The following is a 16,488-nucleotide window of genomic DNA, read 5'->3' as shown; positions in this document are numbered from 1 at the left end:
TCAGAATTAAAAAACAGCGAGACCTTTTTTGCCTCGAAAAATATTAAATGAATACGATATATGTATGTACGATATATTAGGGGTGGTCAGAATTAAAAAAAAAAAAAATAGTTTTTGCATTTTTTAAAGTATTATCAGTATCATAGAAATATTCACCGAAGATTAGAATTAAATATGAAAAAATTAATTTGAGTTACACGTTATATTTATATTAGAAGTAGTCAGAATTTTCAAAAACAAAATTTGGGTTTTTTTAAATATTTTTCAAAACCTTCAAAAAATTTATTAAACAAATAAATTAAAACAAAAAAATCTAGTATATATGGTAATACTTAATAATAATGCAAAAAAAATGGATTAAATTTTATTTTGTAAATTTTGATCGCCCCTAATATATATCGAACAACACGATAGATATCTTTCGGATAAAATTCACATTTACGGAGCATATTTCGGGGATATAATATTTAAAACCGATCGATAATTTTTTTTCTAAATTTTTCAAATCAAAAATTAATTTTTAAATTAAAATTTTAAGATAACCATCGTATAATTCGATATACATATATTGGGGGTAGTCGGAATTTACAAAATTAAAGTTAATTTCTATTTTTCACCCAAGCTGGTACAAAAGATCTTTATAGGAGACGAAGCCAAATTTGAACTATGGGAGATTTATGAATAAAATTCTGTACGAATCTTTCCGGATAATACTAGGTTCGTATGTCAAAAGTATACAGGTAGACACGGATCTGTATTCCTCTTAGCCCCCATATATGTATGTAATATATATCTTCAAGTTGATTGTTATAATTCACAAGAGTATGAACTGTGCCGTTATTCGCGAACTTTGCCATGCCTTTTTTTGTTTTTTTTTTTTTTTTTTTTTTTTTTTTTTTTTTTTTTTTTTTTTTTTTTTTTTTTTTTTTTTTTTTTTTTTGTTAATATCTCTCAAGTCCAGTAAAAACCTTATATAATGATGTTCTGGTCTAAGAACTAAAAAGGCCTTAATATTCTCTAAAGAGTAAGATGTAATCGCTTTAACCTAAACTTTTTATTATATACGAGTATGGATTACACCTGGAGTTGGATCTAAAAGCGAATACAGTAGTAGTAAAAAAATGTGAACTCACCCTGTGCCTCTCCACGCTGTACGGATCACGTTCTCTACGATAAACAAGCTCATCGTATCTCGTACGATCCTCTGGATATATAAGTTCGCGTAGTTCCGTCACTAACGTATGCTAAATATTTGAAAAGAGGTTGCGATTAGTGAACTCGAAAAGTAGAGAGAGCATACGCTTGTAAATAATTTCAGGATTTTTAAATAAATTTACAAAAACACACACTCACTTTCTCATATGTGTCTAACATTTCTAATAAGACGGCAACAAAGGCATCTATGGTCATCGCTCTCGCAGCATATTCGGCAATATAATACGAGAGACTTGCGAATTGATGGCGTGGCAGGAGCGAGCGTGCCTTCTCCTCCACCATAGCGGTTATTTGACCTTTTCGACGAGCTCTGCAAAGTAAAATTTGAAAATTAATTTATTAAATTAATTTTTTTCTATGCTCTAAAGTTAACACCCACCTCGTCCCCGTCGGACTGTACGCGTCCCAAGGCTCCATCTCAATGGATGTACAGGAGTGTGGCACTTTACCAACATCACGTATCACAAGCGACATACGTTTATGGTATTTCAGCTGACTGACCGCCTCGTCATGGGTCACGTCGAGAAATGATTGACCATTGACCTCGAGTATCTCGTCGCCGACCATGAGGCCAGCACGATCTGCGACACTGTCCTTATCGACGCCGGTGACGAAGATGCCGAGGCCGTACTCAACGCCGCCGCGTATCATCAGACCCAGCGACTGACCCGGTTCAATGAGCAGCTCTACGCGTCGAATTCTGAGTAAGTGCGACAGTAAAAAGTTAGTAGTGACATAAATATATGTATATATGTAGTTCACGGTACAACGAACTCGCTCACCTCTCACGACGATCCGTATGCCGTCCACCATACTCCATGGGTGGCGAAGCGGGACGACCATGTCGGTCCATCCAGGAACATGTCTGACGAAATGGTAGACCACCGCCGCCAATCATCGTCGCTCCGGGCGGTAAACCGGCCGCCGATTGTGGCAGTAGTGGCGCCATCGATGCGTACATGGGATCCCGCGACGAGGGTGGACCGAAGCCATGTAGTGGCGCGTGGGAGTTGAGCGTCGGTGGTGAGCGCACCGTCATACTGATTTGACGTGATGATTTCAATATCTGCACACATCTCTGCGTTAAGAAAAAATTTGGCAATAGAAGAGACAAAAGAGAAAAGAGAAGGAGGAGCACAGACCGAATAAACGAAGGAAATAAAAGTGAAAATAAAAGCAAATCGAACACAATCAAATTATTAAGTGGAATTAAATATAACGGAAATGTAAACGAAATGAGGAGCCACACAAAAGCAAAGTTTACGGGGGAAACTATGTCAAATCAAGCGACTAAAAGTGAGCGGAAACTAAATGTTCGAAGTAAGTGAACAACTGAATACTGTAACTGTAAAATAGCTTAAGTGATGTGCCTGTGGTTTGAATATGTGCCGTGCAGTCTGTCTATTCCATCATTTGTTTGTTTGCTTGTATTCGTGTAGGTGTCTGTGTGGAAATACAACGCTGTGCAGTGCGAAGGTGCGAACGGGTAATCGGGAGGATTACGAGGTTTTCAACAAATATACCGTCTTTGATGCAATAAATTATGCATTTCCTTTTCTGTGTTATGCTTTTTTTATTTGCCTTTTATATTTTGAACCATTTACCGAAGCACTTTTGTTACTTTCGTCTGCAATGGGTGGTGGTTTGACTCACAATTCCCACAACGGATCTACGCACCGTAACTGATTCGGATTTTATCCGAATGAGGGTTCTTATTTCGTAGATCTAACCCCCTTAAGATCAGGAAGTCTTAGTACTGCGTTGGTCTGGTGGTATGGCTGAGACTTGTTCGGTTTTTACAAACCATTTGCTCTGAAGTGCTTTGGTCGCGCATTCGGCTCTGGAAACCCCATACAGTCGATTTCTGTTTACTTTCATACGCCTAAGTTCACGATCCCTCACTTGTCACGAGACACCGCCATCTTTTTTTTTTAACATTTCCCTCGACCAATCAACATGATCCTTTTTTAGCAGTTCCCACGATAGTTGGGTCCACCATACCCGAAATGACATCTGGTCACTTGGCAGAATTTTGCCGCAACAAAAGCATTTTTTGACCGACTGAGAACGGGATCCAACGTTAACAAATTTGTATTGCAATCAAATAACCTAGCAATATTGAATGTATGCTAGTCCCACTAAATACTATAGTTGTATCCATCTCACGAGAAGTCACATGATAATCACTGGTCCGTGATTAAGGAGTTACATAGGTTTACGGATTTCAAAAAATTAATTCAATTGTCTGTTTAATTTCTGCAGTTTTCAGGTTTAGTTAACTTAAGTTTTAAGTTAACATTTTACTACAGTGGTGTAAGAAGTTGTCCTGCTAACCCGAGCGCATCTGTTTACCAAGGGTGCACCGGAAATAAAAAAAAAATTATAAAATATTTAATTTTTTATACGAGAAAAAAATTTTAAAAAAAGCTGTTTTTACCCGAGGAAACCCATGTAACCCCTTTAGCTTCGCTATGAAAATTTTCCGGATTTAGTTAAATTTTTTTAGCCGAGATGAATATTTTAAGTTACTGTAAATAACAGAAAAGACGCTAGTATGCCAAAAAGTGTTGTGTTTGTATAACAACAAAAATGTCAAATTTCGCGATAAAGTTGTGAGTTGCCAGATTGCAACACCAGGGTTGCAAAATTCCGAAGTATAAAATGCAACCTGTTTTTTTTTATGATTTAAAATAAAAAAAGTTCCGTTTGGCTTTATTTTGTGTAAAAAAAAAATATAATATGTGCATATCCTGTTTTATTTTAACAATTTCTGAAAAGGAAGTAACTTTAGAGGAAGCAGCCTTAGTTTGTATGCCGCCACATGGTTAGGCGTTGAAAAGTGAGCTATTAATGGAGCAATTCAGCAAATCTTGAAAACAGGTTGCCACGTATCAATATTCTTAAAGGATATGCTTCAGTAATTCTCAAAGATAAAGTGTCTTCTTATAATTTTCTTTCATTTAATTAATTTTCTTTTTTATGCGCCTTAGGAACATTGATAATAAGTTATAAACCCTCACAAGTACTGCTGTGGAGAAAATAGTGCGTTTCTCTGTGCAAATATTGTATACTCTAGCTCCACTGATGCTGTACGAATACTAATTTGTTTGTATGTATTTTAACCGTGTGCAACAAAAATTGGTCAGTGTGTGTTAAATAACCGAAAAGTACTTAAGTCTATCAAAGTGAAACAAGTTTTCTTAAAAAAAAATAAAATCATTAAACCAAAACAAAAAGACAATACAAAAACATTGAAAAGAAAAAAAAATAATAATAATAATACTGGTAACGAAAACTTATCTATTGCCAATTTTTTCTCATTGTGTATTAAAAGTGTCAAAGGGAATTGTGTCACATGGCCAATCGTTTTGCTCAATCAAAATGCAACTCATTTCAATCAAAAAAATTGCCAAATTTTGAATTTTCGCAAGGGAAATTGTTTGGTTTTGTTATTTGAATATTTATTATTAATAACAGTACTTTAAGCAATACCATATATATAGAAATAATGTGAGCAATGAGATGTGCGTATACTTTTGTGCATGAATATAATGAAGGCGATGAGCATGATGGCAAGTGTAACAACTACTTCTACACTAATTTGCTGTACATTGGTGAGCAAAAATGTGGACACAATTTACAAAGTACGCTCTTGTAGGCTTAGCCTGTTTATTAAATAAAATTTAGACCCATATTCCGTATTAAAAAATTCGACCTCATAGCCCGACATTTTATTATATCTTCTCATATACTCTTCTGGCATGCAAGCTTATGCCTGCCAGTTGCTACAAATTGCTCTTCAATAATCAGCACATTAATGTCGCTTATCATTGGCACTTTATTGACGAAGTAGCCGCATTTTCCCATGGCCAACATTCTGCATGAAAATCGCCGCGCTGCTGTCAATTTTTTTGTTTTCAACAGTTGACCCAATTTCGGTGTGAAATCATCAGCATTTATGTATGTGTATGTAAGTTAACTCCATATTGATAAATTTGTGTGCGAAATTTCGCAGGTTTATGCATACATATTGACGCTGTATATATTTGATTCCAGCAACCCAGTAGCAAATAGCACCAAACAAACGGCTAATGCGGCTGTACCGCCAAGGTATGGTATTGGTATGTTATTAGTATGGTTAAGAGCACATAGGTAAATGAGCGACTAGCGTTTAATATCCGACTATATACATCTTTTTCCGAATATGCAGCCTAAATTTATGCTACTATTCTACCGGAGCTGAAATATGTTTCACATATAGAAAGGTTGTTTATACAAGCACTTGATTTTGATCGCTCAGTTTGTATGACAGCTATATGTTATAGTGATCTAATCTGAATAATTTCCAAGGATATTGTACCGTTACTTCAGGGAATAATATATGCTTAATTTTGTCAGGTTATCTCTTTAAAAAAAAAGTATTTCATACATGAACTTGATTTTGATCGCTCAGTTTGTATGACAGCTATACGCTAAAAAGCTCCGACCTGAACGATTTCTTCGGAGATTATACCATTGTTTTGAGTAATAATCTATACCAAATTTCGTCAGAATATCTCATTATATAAAAAAGTTTTCCATATAAAAACCTAATTTTGACGGTACACTTTGTAGTACAGCTATATGCTACAGTAGTCCAATATCGGTGGTTCCGACATAAAAGCAGTCTTTGAAGTAAAAAAGACCTTTACAGAATTTCAGCTCGATATCTGCACTCTTTCAGTGCTTATCAACCATGAGTACCACAGATTTATCATTAGCTTACCGGCAGCAACTTGTTGTTGCACTTTTCCGTATTTAAATGCAAAATTTTGCGAAATTTCGGAAAATTTGTGAACTGTGCGAAATAGTGGTGTTGCTGCAAGCATAACTTTGAATTTCCGTTCGCTGAAGGTGGAAATTAAATTTTTGGCGCAAATGTTTTTGTGTTCATATTCAAATCGTTTTTTTTTCGCATTTTCCAAATATTTGCGCGCATCTTTTTGGAGGTCAATTAATGTAAATGCGACGCCCTGCCACCCAATCAGAATTTGTGTGGAGAAATCTAAACACACTGTGGTACACACATACATACACATACAACACATGCATATACTATATAAACAACATTGAAGCGGCTGGTGGAGTGTGGTGTGTTCCTGTGATATTGTACGTGAGAATGTGCCCAACTGCCACGTCTAGTAAGGGTCTGTATATATTTATGCAAATATAAGTAAGTTTCTAATATTTTTTTTTTTTTGGGTTTGGCTTTGTGCTGCGCTACCATGACTGCAAGTGGTGCATCAAATTCACATGTTTTCGTTTTTTCAGGGTAGCTGCTGCAATTGAGATTTGTGTGGAATGAATGGCGTCTGGCACCGGTGCTTTATGATTACCTCATTCTATGCAGATTTGTGTTGTACGAGTGCACTTCGTAAATAGCTGTATTTTAATAACAAACGATTTGTTAAGGTGGAAGCATTCAATCATTTACGAAACCACTATCATGTCTATGTTAGTGTGTGTATGTATGAAATCGCTTGGCGTACATTATAAGTGAAAAGGTGCTCATACTCCGGCTAATATGAGTCGAAATGAGATACAAAGCATTTTAAGATGAGTTAGCAAATATATGCATATATTTTTTTTAATTTTTGCTAGTTTGGCAAAGCACAAGTCTTTTCGAAATCTCGCTTCAATATTTTTTCCGAAGCACTGCAGTTTTGTTCTTAAGGGTATAAAATATGTCGTTCAATAAACTGTAGCATATATGTACGAAAAGTACACAGTTAAAGCCTAAATCAATGAAATAGTACCACATGCGCCAAAAAGTATACTACAAAAATGACTTACACCTTTTAAAAATTATAGAAAACACGAAAATATTATTTATTTTGGTTACAACGAAGCTATAACACCGGTCACTACCCTTCAATCAATGAAATAGTTACGCATGCGCCTAAAAATATACTAAAAAAATTACTTGCAGCATTCAAAAATTATGGAAAATAAGAAAATATTATTAATTTTGGATGCAACGAAGCTATAATACCCTGCATAGGGGCATTTTTATAGAACAAAGTAATTTAGCTTGAATTTGATTGATCAGTTCGTATGACAGCAATATGTGACGGTGTACCGATCTGAACGATTTCTGCGCCGATTTCAGTGTTGCTTCTGACAATAGTTCGTACCGAATTTTGTGACGATATCTTGACTAAACAAGGACTTGAGTTTGATTCAGAACACTTTAGTCTCTCTACCTCTCTATGAGAATTTTCGCCGTTCAAACATAAACGAATACCAGTTAGTCTCATTGTCACCAACAATAATGTCACACACACATACAAACACAATTTGGAAACGCCAAGTAAGACAGAGCAACCGTAGTGGCAACTACAACAACAAGTATACTGTCAGCATACCGCTGACGGTTAGATATGCAACTCATAAATCGATTCAATTAAGTTTCGCAGATGAGTTGCTGGCACTGATACTAACTACGTAAGTTCATGTGTGCGTGTCTGTGCTAAACGAGTGAATAGCGGATTTGAATATAAATCGTTTTGTTAGCTGAATATATGTGTGTGCGGGTGTGTGAGGATATGTAAATGGTTGTTGGGGCATGCAAGCTGATCGACGACAATTGACATTACTGCTGATGAATACAGGGTGTCACAACTGAGGCTGCTCAACGCCGGCAACAGTAAAATCGCATAGGCTTGTGCATTTATATATTTGGGTGTGTGTGAGTATATGTGTGTTGTCATTATGGTATGCAAAGGAAATTACATTAAAAATCAATAAAGTGTACAACAACATTAAAGGCATTTAGGTTAGTATAATTTTAACGGCTTCGACAAAGCCTGCATGGCAATGAGCTACATATGTATGTATTTGTGTGGCTGTGTGTGTAGTTCGCTATGTAAAATGCACTAAATTTATGATAAATACCTTTATAAGTGTTTGCATGTGTCAGTGCTGGCACTATGCGCCTGTGATGTATGTGCATTAGTGTGGATCGTTTTTTTTTTTTTTTTGTTATAAAAACGCGTATTTGAGCACTGTTCTACGGAACACAGCGAGTTTTTGGGTGAAGTTTCAATTTTGAGTTAATAAAAATGTTTTCGTCTGTTTTTGAGTTATGAAATTTAGTAGTTTAGTTGCATTTCAACATTCTATTGAACATTTGTCGAAATCGCCCACCGTCTCGTTGGTAAAATTAATTAGAATTATCCGTACAACATTTCCGGCGTTTATGAAAGCTTTATTAAAAATATTCGACCCGCACTAATTCTCACATGCAAAAATGGATCTTTGGAAAAGTTAACCAGAATGATCCGCAGGTTTCCTACAACCAACCACCAAAATTTTATTTAAAAAAAAAAAATCGACCCGTTCTAATACTCAAACATACACATGCATTTTTGTTAAAGTTAACCAGAATGATCCGCATTTCCCGAAACCGATATTTTATAAAAAAAAATTTATATAAAAGAAAAATCGACCCACTCTAATGTTCACACGCATGAAATGATCATTAGAACAGTTTCCGCAACCGAAATTTTATAACAAAAATCGACCCGCTTAATGCTTTCACTCACACATGCATCTTTGAAAAATCGGAATGATCAATAGAACATTTCACTCAACCGAAATTTTATTTAAATAAAATCGACCTGCTCTAGCACACAGCCATGCATCTTTGGAAAAGTTAATCAGAATGATCAGTAGAATATTTTTTGAAACCAAACTTTTATAAAATTTTTTTATATAAAACTTTTTTTCAAAAAAATCGACCCAATCCAATGCTCACGCACATTTGCATCTTTAGAAAAGTCATTCAGAATGATCAGTAGAACATTTCTTGAAACCGAAATTTTATTTTAAAGAATTCGACCCGCATTAATGCTCACACAAACACACGTGCATATATTATATCTCTATGAGCACGTGTTCTACTGAATGAAGACTGCATTCTGACAATAATTTGCACACACATTTGTGCATGTATGTATGTGTGAATGTATAACAGGATATATGTGTGTGTGTGGAATTAAATTCACAAAGTAGTGTGAGGAAAACTATTGTCATTACGCTAACGAGCTGGCCATTTTCACACATGTAAAACAACTATGTATGTATATATACATATGTACAGAAGCTGTTAATGATCCGTTAATGGAATGAGCGAAATTTTTAATGGCAAATACAGTCACTTGTCTGTATGTATGTATGTGTGTATGCACCTTGGTTACGAATCTACTTTAACACAGATTGTATGCTGAGAATGGGTTAAGCCCAAGGTTGAGTGTTTGTGTGTGGGTGTATGTATATATGTACGCATGCAAGTATTTGTCAAACTATGCTTAATGATCAATCGATTGTTCAATGGCATGATTGTACGTTTGATTGATTGCCCGTTTATACGATTATATAACGCAAAGTTAGTTATTGTTGGTTATATGCTAGTTATATGCTCAATATGCGTTTGGTGATAATGTGTGCTAGCCAATAGTATCATACTCACTTTTAACGCCTCCTCGTGATTTATTGAGGTGAACGGCGTGCCATTCACCTCTAGGATTGTATCACCGGGGCGCAGGCCGGCGCGCTCAGCCACTGAATTCTCTTCGATGCGTGAGATATAGACGCCTAATCCTGCGTTGTTGCGCCCACAGTTGCCATCGTTCACATTCATTCGCATATTAATCGTGTCGTTATTAAATCGTTGAATTGCGTGTTCATTGACGTGATTAGTTGCACAATTGGTTTGGTGTTGTAATTGAAATTGTTGTTGTATGGCAGCAGTAAATGAAAGATAAGAGGGGAAGATTAATACCCAGTGCAAAGTAGGTACTTATAAAATAGGTTAGTGGTTAAGTGGTTAGTCGTATATAGAAAGAAATATTTTGAGGTCAGAAAAAAAATTATAAGAAAATGTGAGATATCGAGGAATATGAAGAACATTATTTTTAGTAAAATATTAACAAAAATTTTTGCCAAATTTCCTTGTCAAATAAAAACATTTCTATGAAAGCTTTTGACTTTGATGGGTCCATCATACAGTTTCTTAGAGGAAAAAGGCCGAGTAAGAATTTCAGATCAATATCTCGAAAACTGAACAGCATGTTCGCGTATATATGGAGATACTAAGATGAACGTGAAACGTCTAGGAAGGATGGAACATAGAAGTTCACGCAAGTGAAGAAAGAGAGCGACATTCACGTGAGAGTGGCGAAAAGGTAAAAATATTCTTTAAAAAATGGCTCAAGCAGCTCACTACTTCCGGTCCTAGACCAAATATCCTCTGGATAGCTAAAGAACATCCGTCTGAAGGCGAGCTAAATTGGGAAGGCGAATCATAAAATATCCCCAAATGGATAGAGGCTGATCGACTTCGTCGTGGCCCAAAATATACTTATTTGTAGTACTAGATAGTACTAGATACCATCATAGGAGCAAGCTATTCAAATACGGTGGCGAAGAACTGTTTGTAGAATATTTACAACGGAAAGCATGCCCGATCATTGGAATTTTAGTATGCTCTGTCCAATTCACAAAAACGGAGACCCTACAATTTTCGCAAAGTACCGTTGCATAAGCCTCCTAAACTTCGCATATAAGATTTTATTGAGCGTGCTGTGTGAAAGACTGAAGCCCACCGTCGACAAACTGATTGTGTCTTTAGACTTCCCGCCCAACAGCATCTGATGAGTCGGCATTACGAGTTTTCGAGACAAAGGTTTTGCAGAAGATTTATGGTCCTTTGCGCAATGCCAACAGTGAATAACATAGTCGTTAGAACGGTAAGCTGTACAAGATATGTATACGATGACACTGATATTGTTCAGCGAATTAAGAGACATCGGCTACGCTGGATAGATCATGTCATCCGAATGGATGAAAGGACTCCAGCTCTCAGAGTATTCGGCGCAGTATCCACCGGGAGAAGCAGATGAAGGCCTCTGCTCCGTTCGAAAGGCAAAGATTGTGTTCACAAACTAGTATATATGTATGTGTGAGCAATCACACCAGATTTGCTTTTCTTTTACGCCAGCCTTTTCAGCTAAAACAACAACAACACTCTCTTTGAGGAAATATCAAATCACCAAATCACACCAATCCTTGTTAAAAATTAACGAACATATCACCTTAATTAAAACCAGCTGCTGACAACCACATAAGCGCAGTAGAAAGTATTCTGCGGAATAAACAAGTAAGTCCAATTTATGTCGTAACACGCCCTGTCGTGCTTGCAAATAAATAAAGTGTACTATTCTGAGAAAAAAGGACTTTTCAATTACTTTTTCATTATGCGCGCGGACAACTCGTAAACACATTAACCAACTGCTAGCGGATCAGCGCAGCGCCACCAACAGGTTGAATTTGCGATTTTTATCAAATTGTAGTAATTAAAAATGTAGCAGGCAGTCGTGTGTGCAACGTGCAATCCGCAGGCGACAGCACTTGCCACACGCTGTAAACGAAAAGTGCACGCAAAAATGTAGCGGACGCTTGGTCGCTCATCTAGCTGCTATGCTTGCTCAGTGGCGGGTGGCGCATGAGAGTGACTGACTGGCCAGTTAAACGACATGTCGCCCTAAGCCTATTTCGCAGCTGAATGCGCACTTGTGACAGTTGCAAGCCGGCAGCTCGGCTCGGTTGGATGATTGGCATGTATGTGTGGCTGCGCGGGTGGTTAAGTGGGTGGCGGGGTGGCTGCGTGTGGAACTGCGTCTGTGATGCGTGCTTGCCTGCGTACGTGCGTGTTGCGTGGGTCATGCCAGCTAACTGTAACAATGTCAACCGTTTACGTGCCGCCCATTACAGCTGATATGGGTCTTAGCAGCACTGCAATTCACGCCATAAATACAATGCGCGCGGTGTGTACTTATCTACATAGCCACAACTGTGCCAGCAAATGTGCTCAAGAAGTGTATATGTATGTATGAATGGGGGAGCGCTTTACTATGACAGCGCCGTCAGCGCACGAGGCTCGTATAATAGAATTTATTGATTTAAAAATTACAACAAAGCAGTTACGTTATAAATATCACTGGCATTTAGCGTTAAGTATGGCACACTGCACAGACACAGGAACAGCCATAAATGTATGCGCACACATACAAACAATGTATACGTAATAGTTGACGTAATGTTGCATGTGTCGCTATTTATGTGTCTTACGTGCGCTGCGCTCGTCCTGCGCTATGCTTTGCGGTCGCTGCGGCGCGTTGCAATTGTGTCGCGCTGCAGCTGGCTTCTGCAGTCTTCTGCTTGTTCCGATATCACTGCAACTCTGCAGTATTTGTCTTCTTCTTTTTTTATTTTGTGTGCGCGCGCTAGTGTGGGTGTCTCAACAATAACCGAAGGACACCGAAAGTGGGTAGCAACCACAGATTCACACATACATACATAAAGAAATAAGCAAATAAAAGCAATAACTCGAATGCGGCATTGCCGGTTGCTGCCATTGACGTATGTAAGCGCGCTTGTTTTTGTTGTGTTTATTGTTTTTGTTGCTGCTGCCGCTTTTGTGGTAAATAGTTTTGTTGTTTTACCACTATTATTTTCCCCTTTCCGCCCTCTTTCATCCCACCATGCTGCGAATGCCGCAGTGTGCTCGTGTACGAAAAGGTTCGTTTTATCTGCTGGCTGCTTGACTGCCAAGCAAGGAGAAACGTTAAAGCGCAAAAGGAAAACAAAGAATGTCAAATTACATTCAAATGTGTCACATGCACAGGCACACGTTCTGACACACACACACATTCATGTATATACATACTTACATGCGAATTGAAGAATGCAACGTTTTTGAAGGGTTCTAGGAAGCGTGTTGGCGGGCCTGTGCTAGCCTGTGTAAGGCAGTGAAAAGCAATCTTTGTCGATCAAGGTCAGCGCGCAGCTGAAGGCGTTCGAAGCAGATAGAACAGCAAGTCTTTAATAGATTTTGTTAGTAAATTTGTTGATCAATATTTAAAGCTGCTTGAGCTTTTACAATGGCGAGCGGAAAGATTCTCAGCCTTTCAGCTGGGACTTCGGTAGAATAATGGCCTGTAGGAACCCGAGAGACAAGAGCTTACTGGATTGGATGAGCTTCGAAATGTTGAAGTCTTAATCTTGCACCGGCAAAATCAAGAAGGAAGTGCTGAAGTTTTTCACCTCGTCTTCCCCCACACAGCTACTGCGGCTGGCGTCCGGTAAGATTTCCAACCTTTCAGTTCGAACTCCGGTAGGACCTGAGGAAAAAGCGCTCATTGGATATCTTGCCATCAATCTTGGGCCGCAAGGATCTTGCGACAGCGCAAGAACCGATTGTAGCCAAGCGCTTCCCATGTTTCAGCGAGTCCCAGCTATCCAGAAGAAAAACCACGAGTACAGGGCAGCACCGAACCGTTCGCATTCTACTGATAGCGGGGCTACGGTACATATCATTGTCAGCTCATCAGCTTTACATTTGCTTTCAGTTCCGCTGTAACCTGATATCCTTACTAGTCATATTACAAAGGAACTCAATGCTACTGATAACAAGGTTTTAGATTCCTTAACCAGCCCTGGGTCATCCGCAAAGCTGCTCACTGCCGCTTTTCTCCAATGGCTTTCACCCGCAACTCCCGCCAGAGCGGGCGACTCCATGATCCAAAAGATCCGCTATAAAGTCAGCGAGTGTGCGAATTTCCGAATGTTTAGACAATTACAATTAGAAATGGAGTCAGATAGAAACTTTCAAAGCCATAAACCTTGCGGCGATATCAAAATGATATTAAATTCCATGGTTGGAGTTGACTTTAGAGCAACACATATGCTAATGAGCGCCGCTCGTTAGACGCTCTTGTCAGTGTGGTTTACTCTATCCGCAGTTGTTTCTCATCTGCGGCAGTTCTTCCTCCATCTCAGTTTCTTTCGACTTAATGGCGAGGTCACTTCTGGCATCACAATTAGTTACAACCCTGATGTACTCTTGCGTGAACTCATACACTGTACTCAAAAATTTTCTTTTACCCATGAGTACTACATCGTCCGCATAGCAAATAATCCCTTATTGTTTTAGTAATTTGGTGGTAATTTGGTGGTAAACTCCCGGGTCGGCTAAAAATTCGGATACATAGACCCAAATGTAGGGGAAACGCAACTACTGCTTTTCATATCTTCTTCTTTTTTAAGTATTTTCCCTAAGTAATCTAAAATACTTGGCAGCAACGGCCTTTGCTCGTTCTCAAAATTTGGACTCGAAATTCGGTCTCAGTTTCGAGATCTCACATTTCTGTTCTAATCGAGTTCAGCTACTGAGTATTTGTTGTTGTTTTACATGTGATAAGTGTAATATTTGTTACTTGAAATTACCTGAGTCTTTTCCTCCTTTAACACAAATACCAAAACCATGATCGATTTGCTGATCGCGTGACATGTTTATGGTACGTGTGGTTAATTCATGTATATTCGTTATGCTACGATCTCGATCTCGTTCACGATACATCTACAAGCAGAAGACAGAAATACAAAATCAATTCCACAAATACCAAAAATAATTTCTCGTCACTCACCTGATGCGTGGTCGAGGGCGGACTACTCGCCGGACTGCGGCGTCCAGTACGATCTCTTGTGCCGTTGCTATAGTGATAGCTGCTTGTAGGAACTGAAGAAGATTGCGTCGCACCGAACATGCGCAGCACTTGCTCCGGCGAGATGGGACGCTTTTTATTGCCATTCGCCATGCCCATACTGCTGTGAGCACGCCCACCCATCGTCGCCGTTGAGTTGGGTAGCGTGCCACCACCACCTGTGGCCGCCATATGACTGGTGGGCGATGCTGTTGATGATAGATATGACGAACCGCGTCCCGGCAATGAGCCACCCTTCGTTGGTGCACCGGCCGTATTGTAATAGTAATGGGGCGAATGTGGACGTTCCACAATTGTATATGATGTACCGGGCGGTGAGTAATAAAGACCGGAACGGCCGCCACGTAACGAACTCGTACTATTGCCAATACGCGAACCGATGCCGTACGTACCGCTGAGACCAACCGACGACGGACCGATCACACCCGGTGGTGGACTAATCATGCCAAAGGAAACGTCTTCCGCCTCGTAACTGCTTGGTGTGCGCAGCGGATGCGCACTGAGACCGGCCGAACTGCCGGTCGGTACGCTGGATGAGGATTGCGGTTGTTGTAGGCCGGTCGCGGCACTAGGATGTAAGGCGGTCGCATGTGCGGGTGGTGCATAATAGTAGCCACGCGAACTCCATCGTGAGGGTCCAAGATCGCATAATTCTGCATAATCATTGCCAGCTGCGCTCATTGTCGGGGGGTCGCCGTCGTATGGTAAGCCGCCCCCAAGGCGCATTACAAGACGCACTGCGTGAATATAAAGAAAATGTAAGTTATTAATGAGCAATTTGGAAAAAAAATGTTAGTTAAATTTATAAGGAAATCTTTATTTTTTAAACACTAACGGAGATTATAGGTAAGGTTAGCTGATCGTATGCTGTTAACGTTGTTCAAAAGTAGCAATCTCATCGATCTTTCTAGCTTCTTCTCTGCAAGAAGCTTACACTCTACTCCTTTAAAACTGCAGCGAGCACAATTACTAACAGGACGAAAGAGTTCAGACTGGATCTTAATATAACAGTCGATGGCGCTAAAATTAAGACTGTCAATAATAGTAAGATTTTAGATTTTACACTCGGCAGTCCGTGTTCCTTTACTCCTCATACAACCGCGATTAGTGCCAAGTCAAGAGTAGCAATAAAATCGTCTAGTCGATAGAGGGCAGGAAAAAGAATCTATGTGGTCGTCTGGATGTAGTTAAACCCCGATGAAGAAGCTTTAGTTGGGTTAAAATACTGTGGTCCGAAGGATTTCAGTTTGCCTCTTGATGCTTATGGTTGAACACTTACATAGTGAAGTGCGCTTGTTTCCTGTAAAGGAACATAATGAACTCATCTCCAAGCAGTTTTCGCTGGGATGTGGTCTGCTTGAAGAGAAGCCGCCTCCTGAGTACAGCAAGAAGGCTTTTCGTGATTACGTCGGTGACATCGAACAGTACGCCGACCAGAATTGGGCCGCAAAAAACTTTAGATACGCACTGACTGCTAATAACTCCTTCTTTATGAATGGCGTCCTAGGAGTTAAACCACCATACATAGGAAATCCAGGTGTCGAGTTCTCGAGAATCTAGTTTGACCCTTGCACAACTTCGTTCTGAGTACTGTAGTAGATTAAATTCATAATTATCTAGAATTGACCCGATATGAAAAATATGTGTATGTCAATATAACCACAGTAAC

General features: G+C 39.0%; 1 protein-coding gene across 4 annotated transcripts in view; it reads right to left on the bottom strand.

The window, feature by feature from the left end:
- LOC108967763 (whirlin) overlaps positions 1–15,548 on the bottom strand; it is a 72,607-nt gene extending 57,059 nt beyond the window's left edge. For all 4 annotated transcript variants that reach the window (XM_018931375.1, XM_018931376.1, XM_018931379.1 and 1 more), the window contains exons 1-7: positions 14,742–15,548; positions 14,542–14,674; positions 9,725–9,855; positions 1,998–2,293; positions 1,595–1,915; positions 1,354–1,525; positions 1,134–1,244 (exon numbers count right to left, since the gene is read on the bottom strand). In XM_018931375.1, the coding sequence (XP_018786920.1) occupies positions 1,134–1,244; positions 1,354–1,525; positions 1,595–1,915; positions 1,998–2,293; positions 9,725–9,855; positions 14,542–14,674; positions 14,742–15,545 (1,968 nt within the window). In that variant the 5' untranslated portion in view covers positions 15,546–15,548. The remainder of the gene's footprint in view (positions 1–1,133; positions 1,245–1,353; positions 1,526–1,594; positions 1,916–1,997; positions 2,294–9,724; positions 9,856–14,541; positions 14,675–14,741) is intronic.
- Positions 15,549–16,488: the final 940 nt, after the last annotated feature.

This window comes from Bactrocera latifrons, unplaced genomic scaffold, assembly GCF_001853355.1.
Source record: "Bactrocera latifrons isolate USDA-ARS-PBARC rearing strain unplaced genomic scaffold, ASM185335v1 scaffold_199, whole genome shotgun sequence".
NCBI classification, from domain to species: domain Eukaryota; kingdom Metazoa; phylum Arthropoda; class Insecta; order Diptera; family Tephritidae; genus Bactrocera; species Bactrocera latifrons.
The sequence above is the reverse complement of the archived record's forward strand: the minus strand, read 5'-3'. Positions and strand labels throughout refer to the sequence as shown.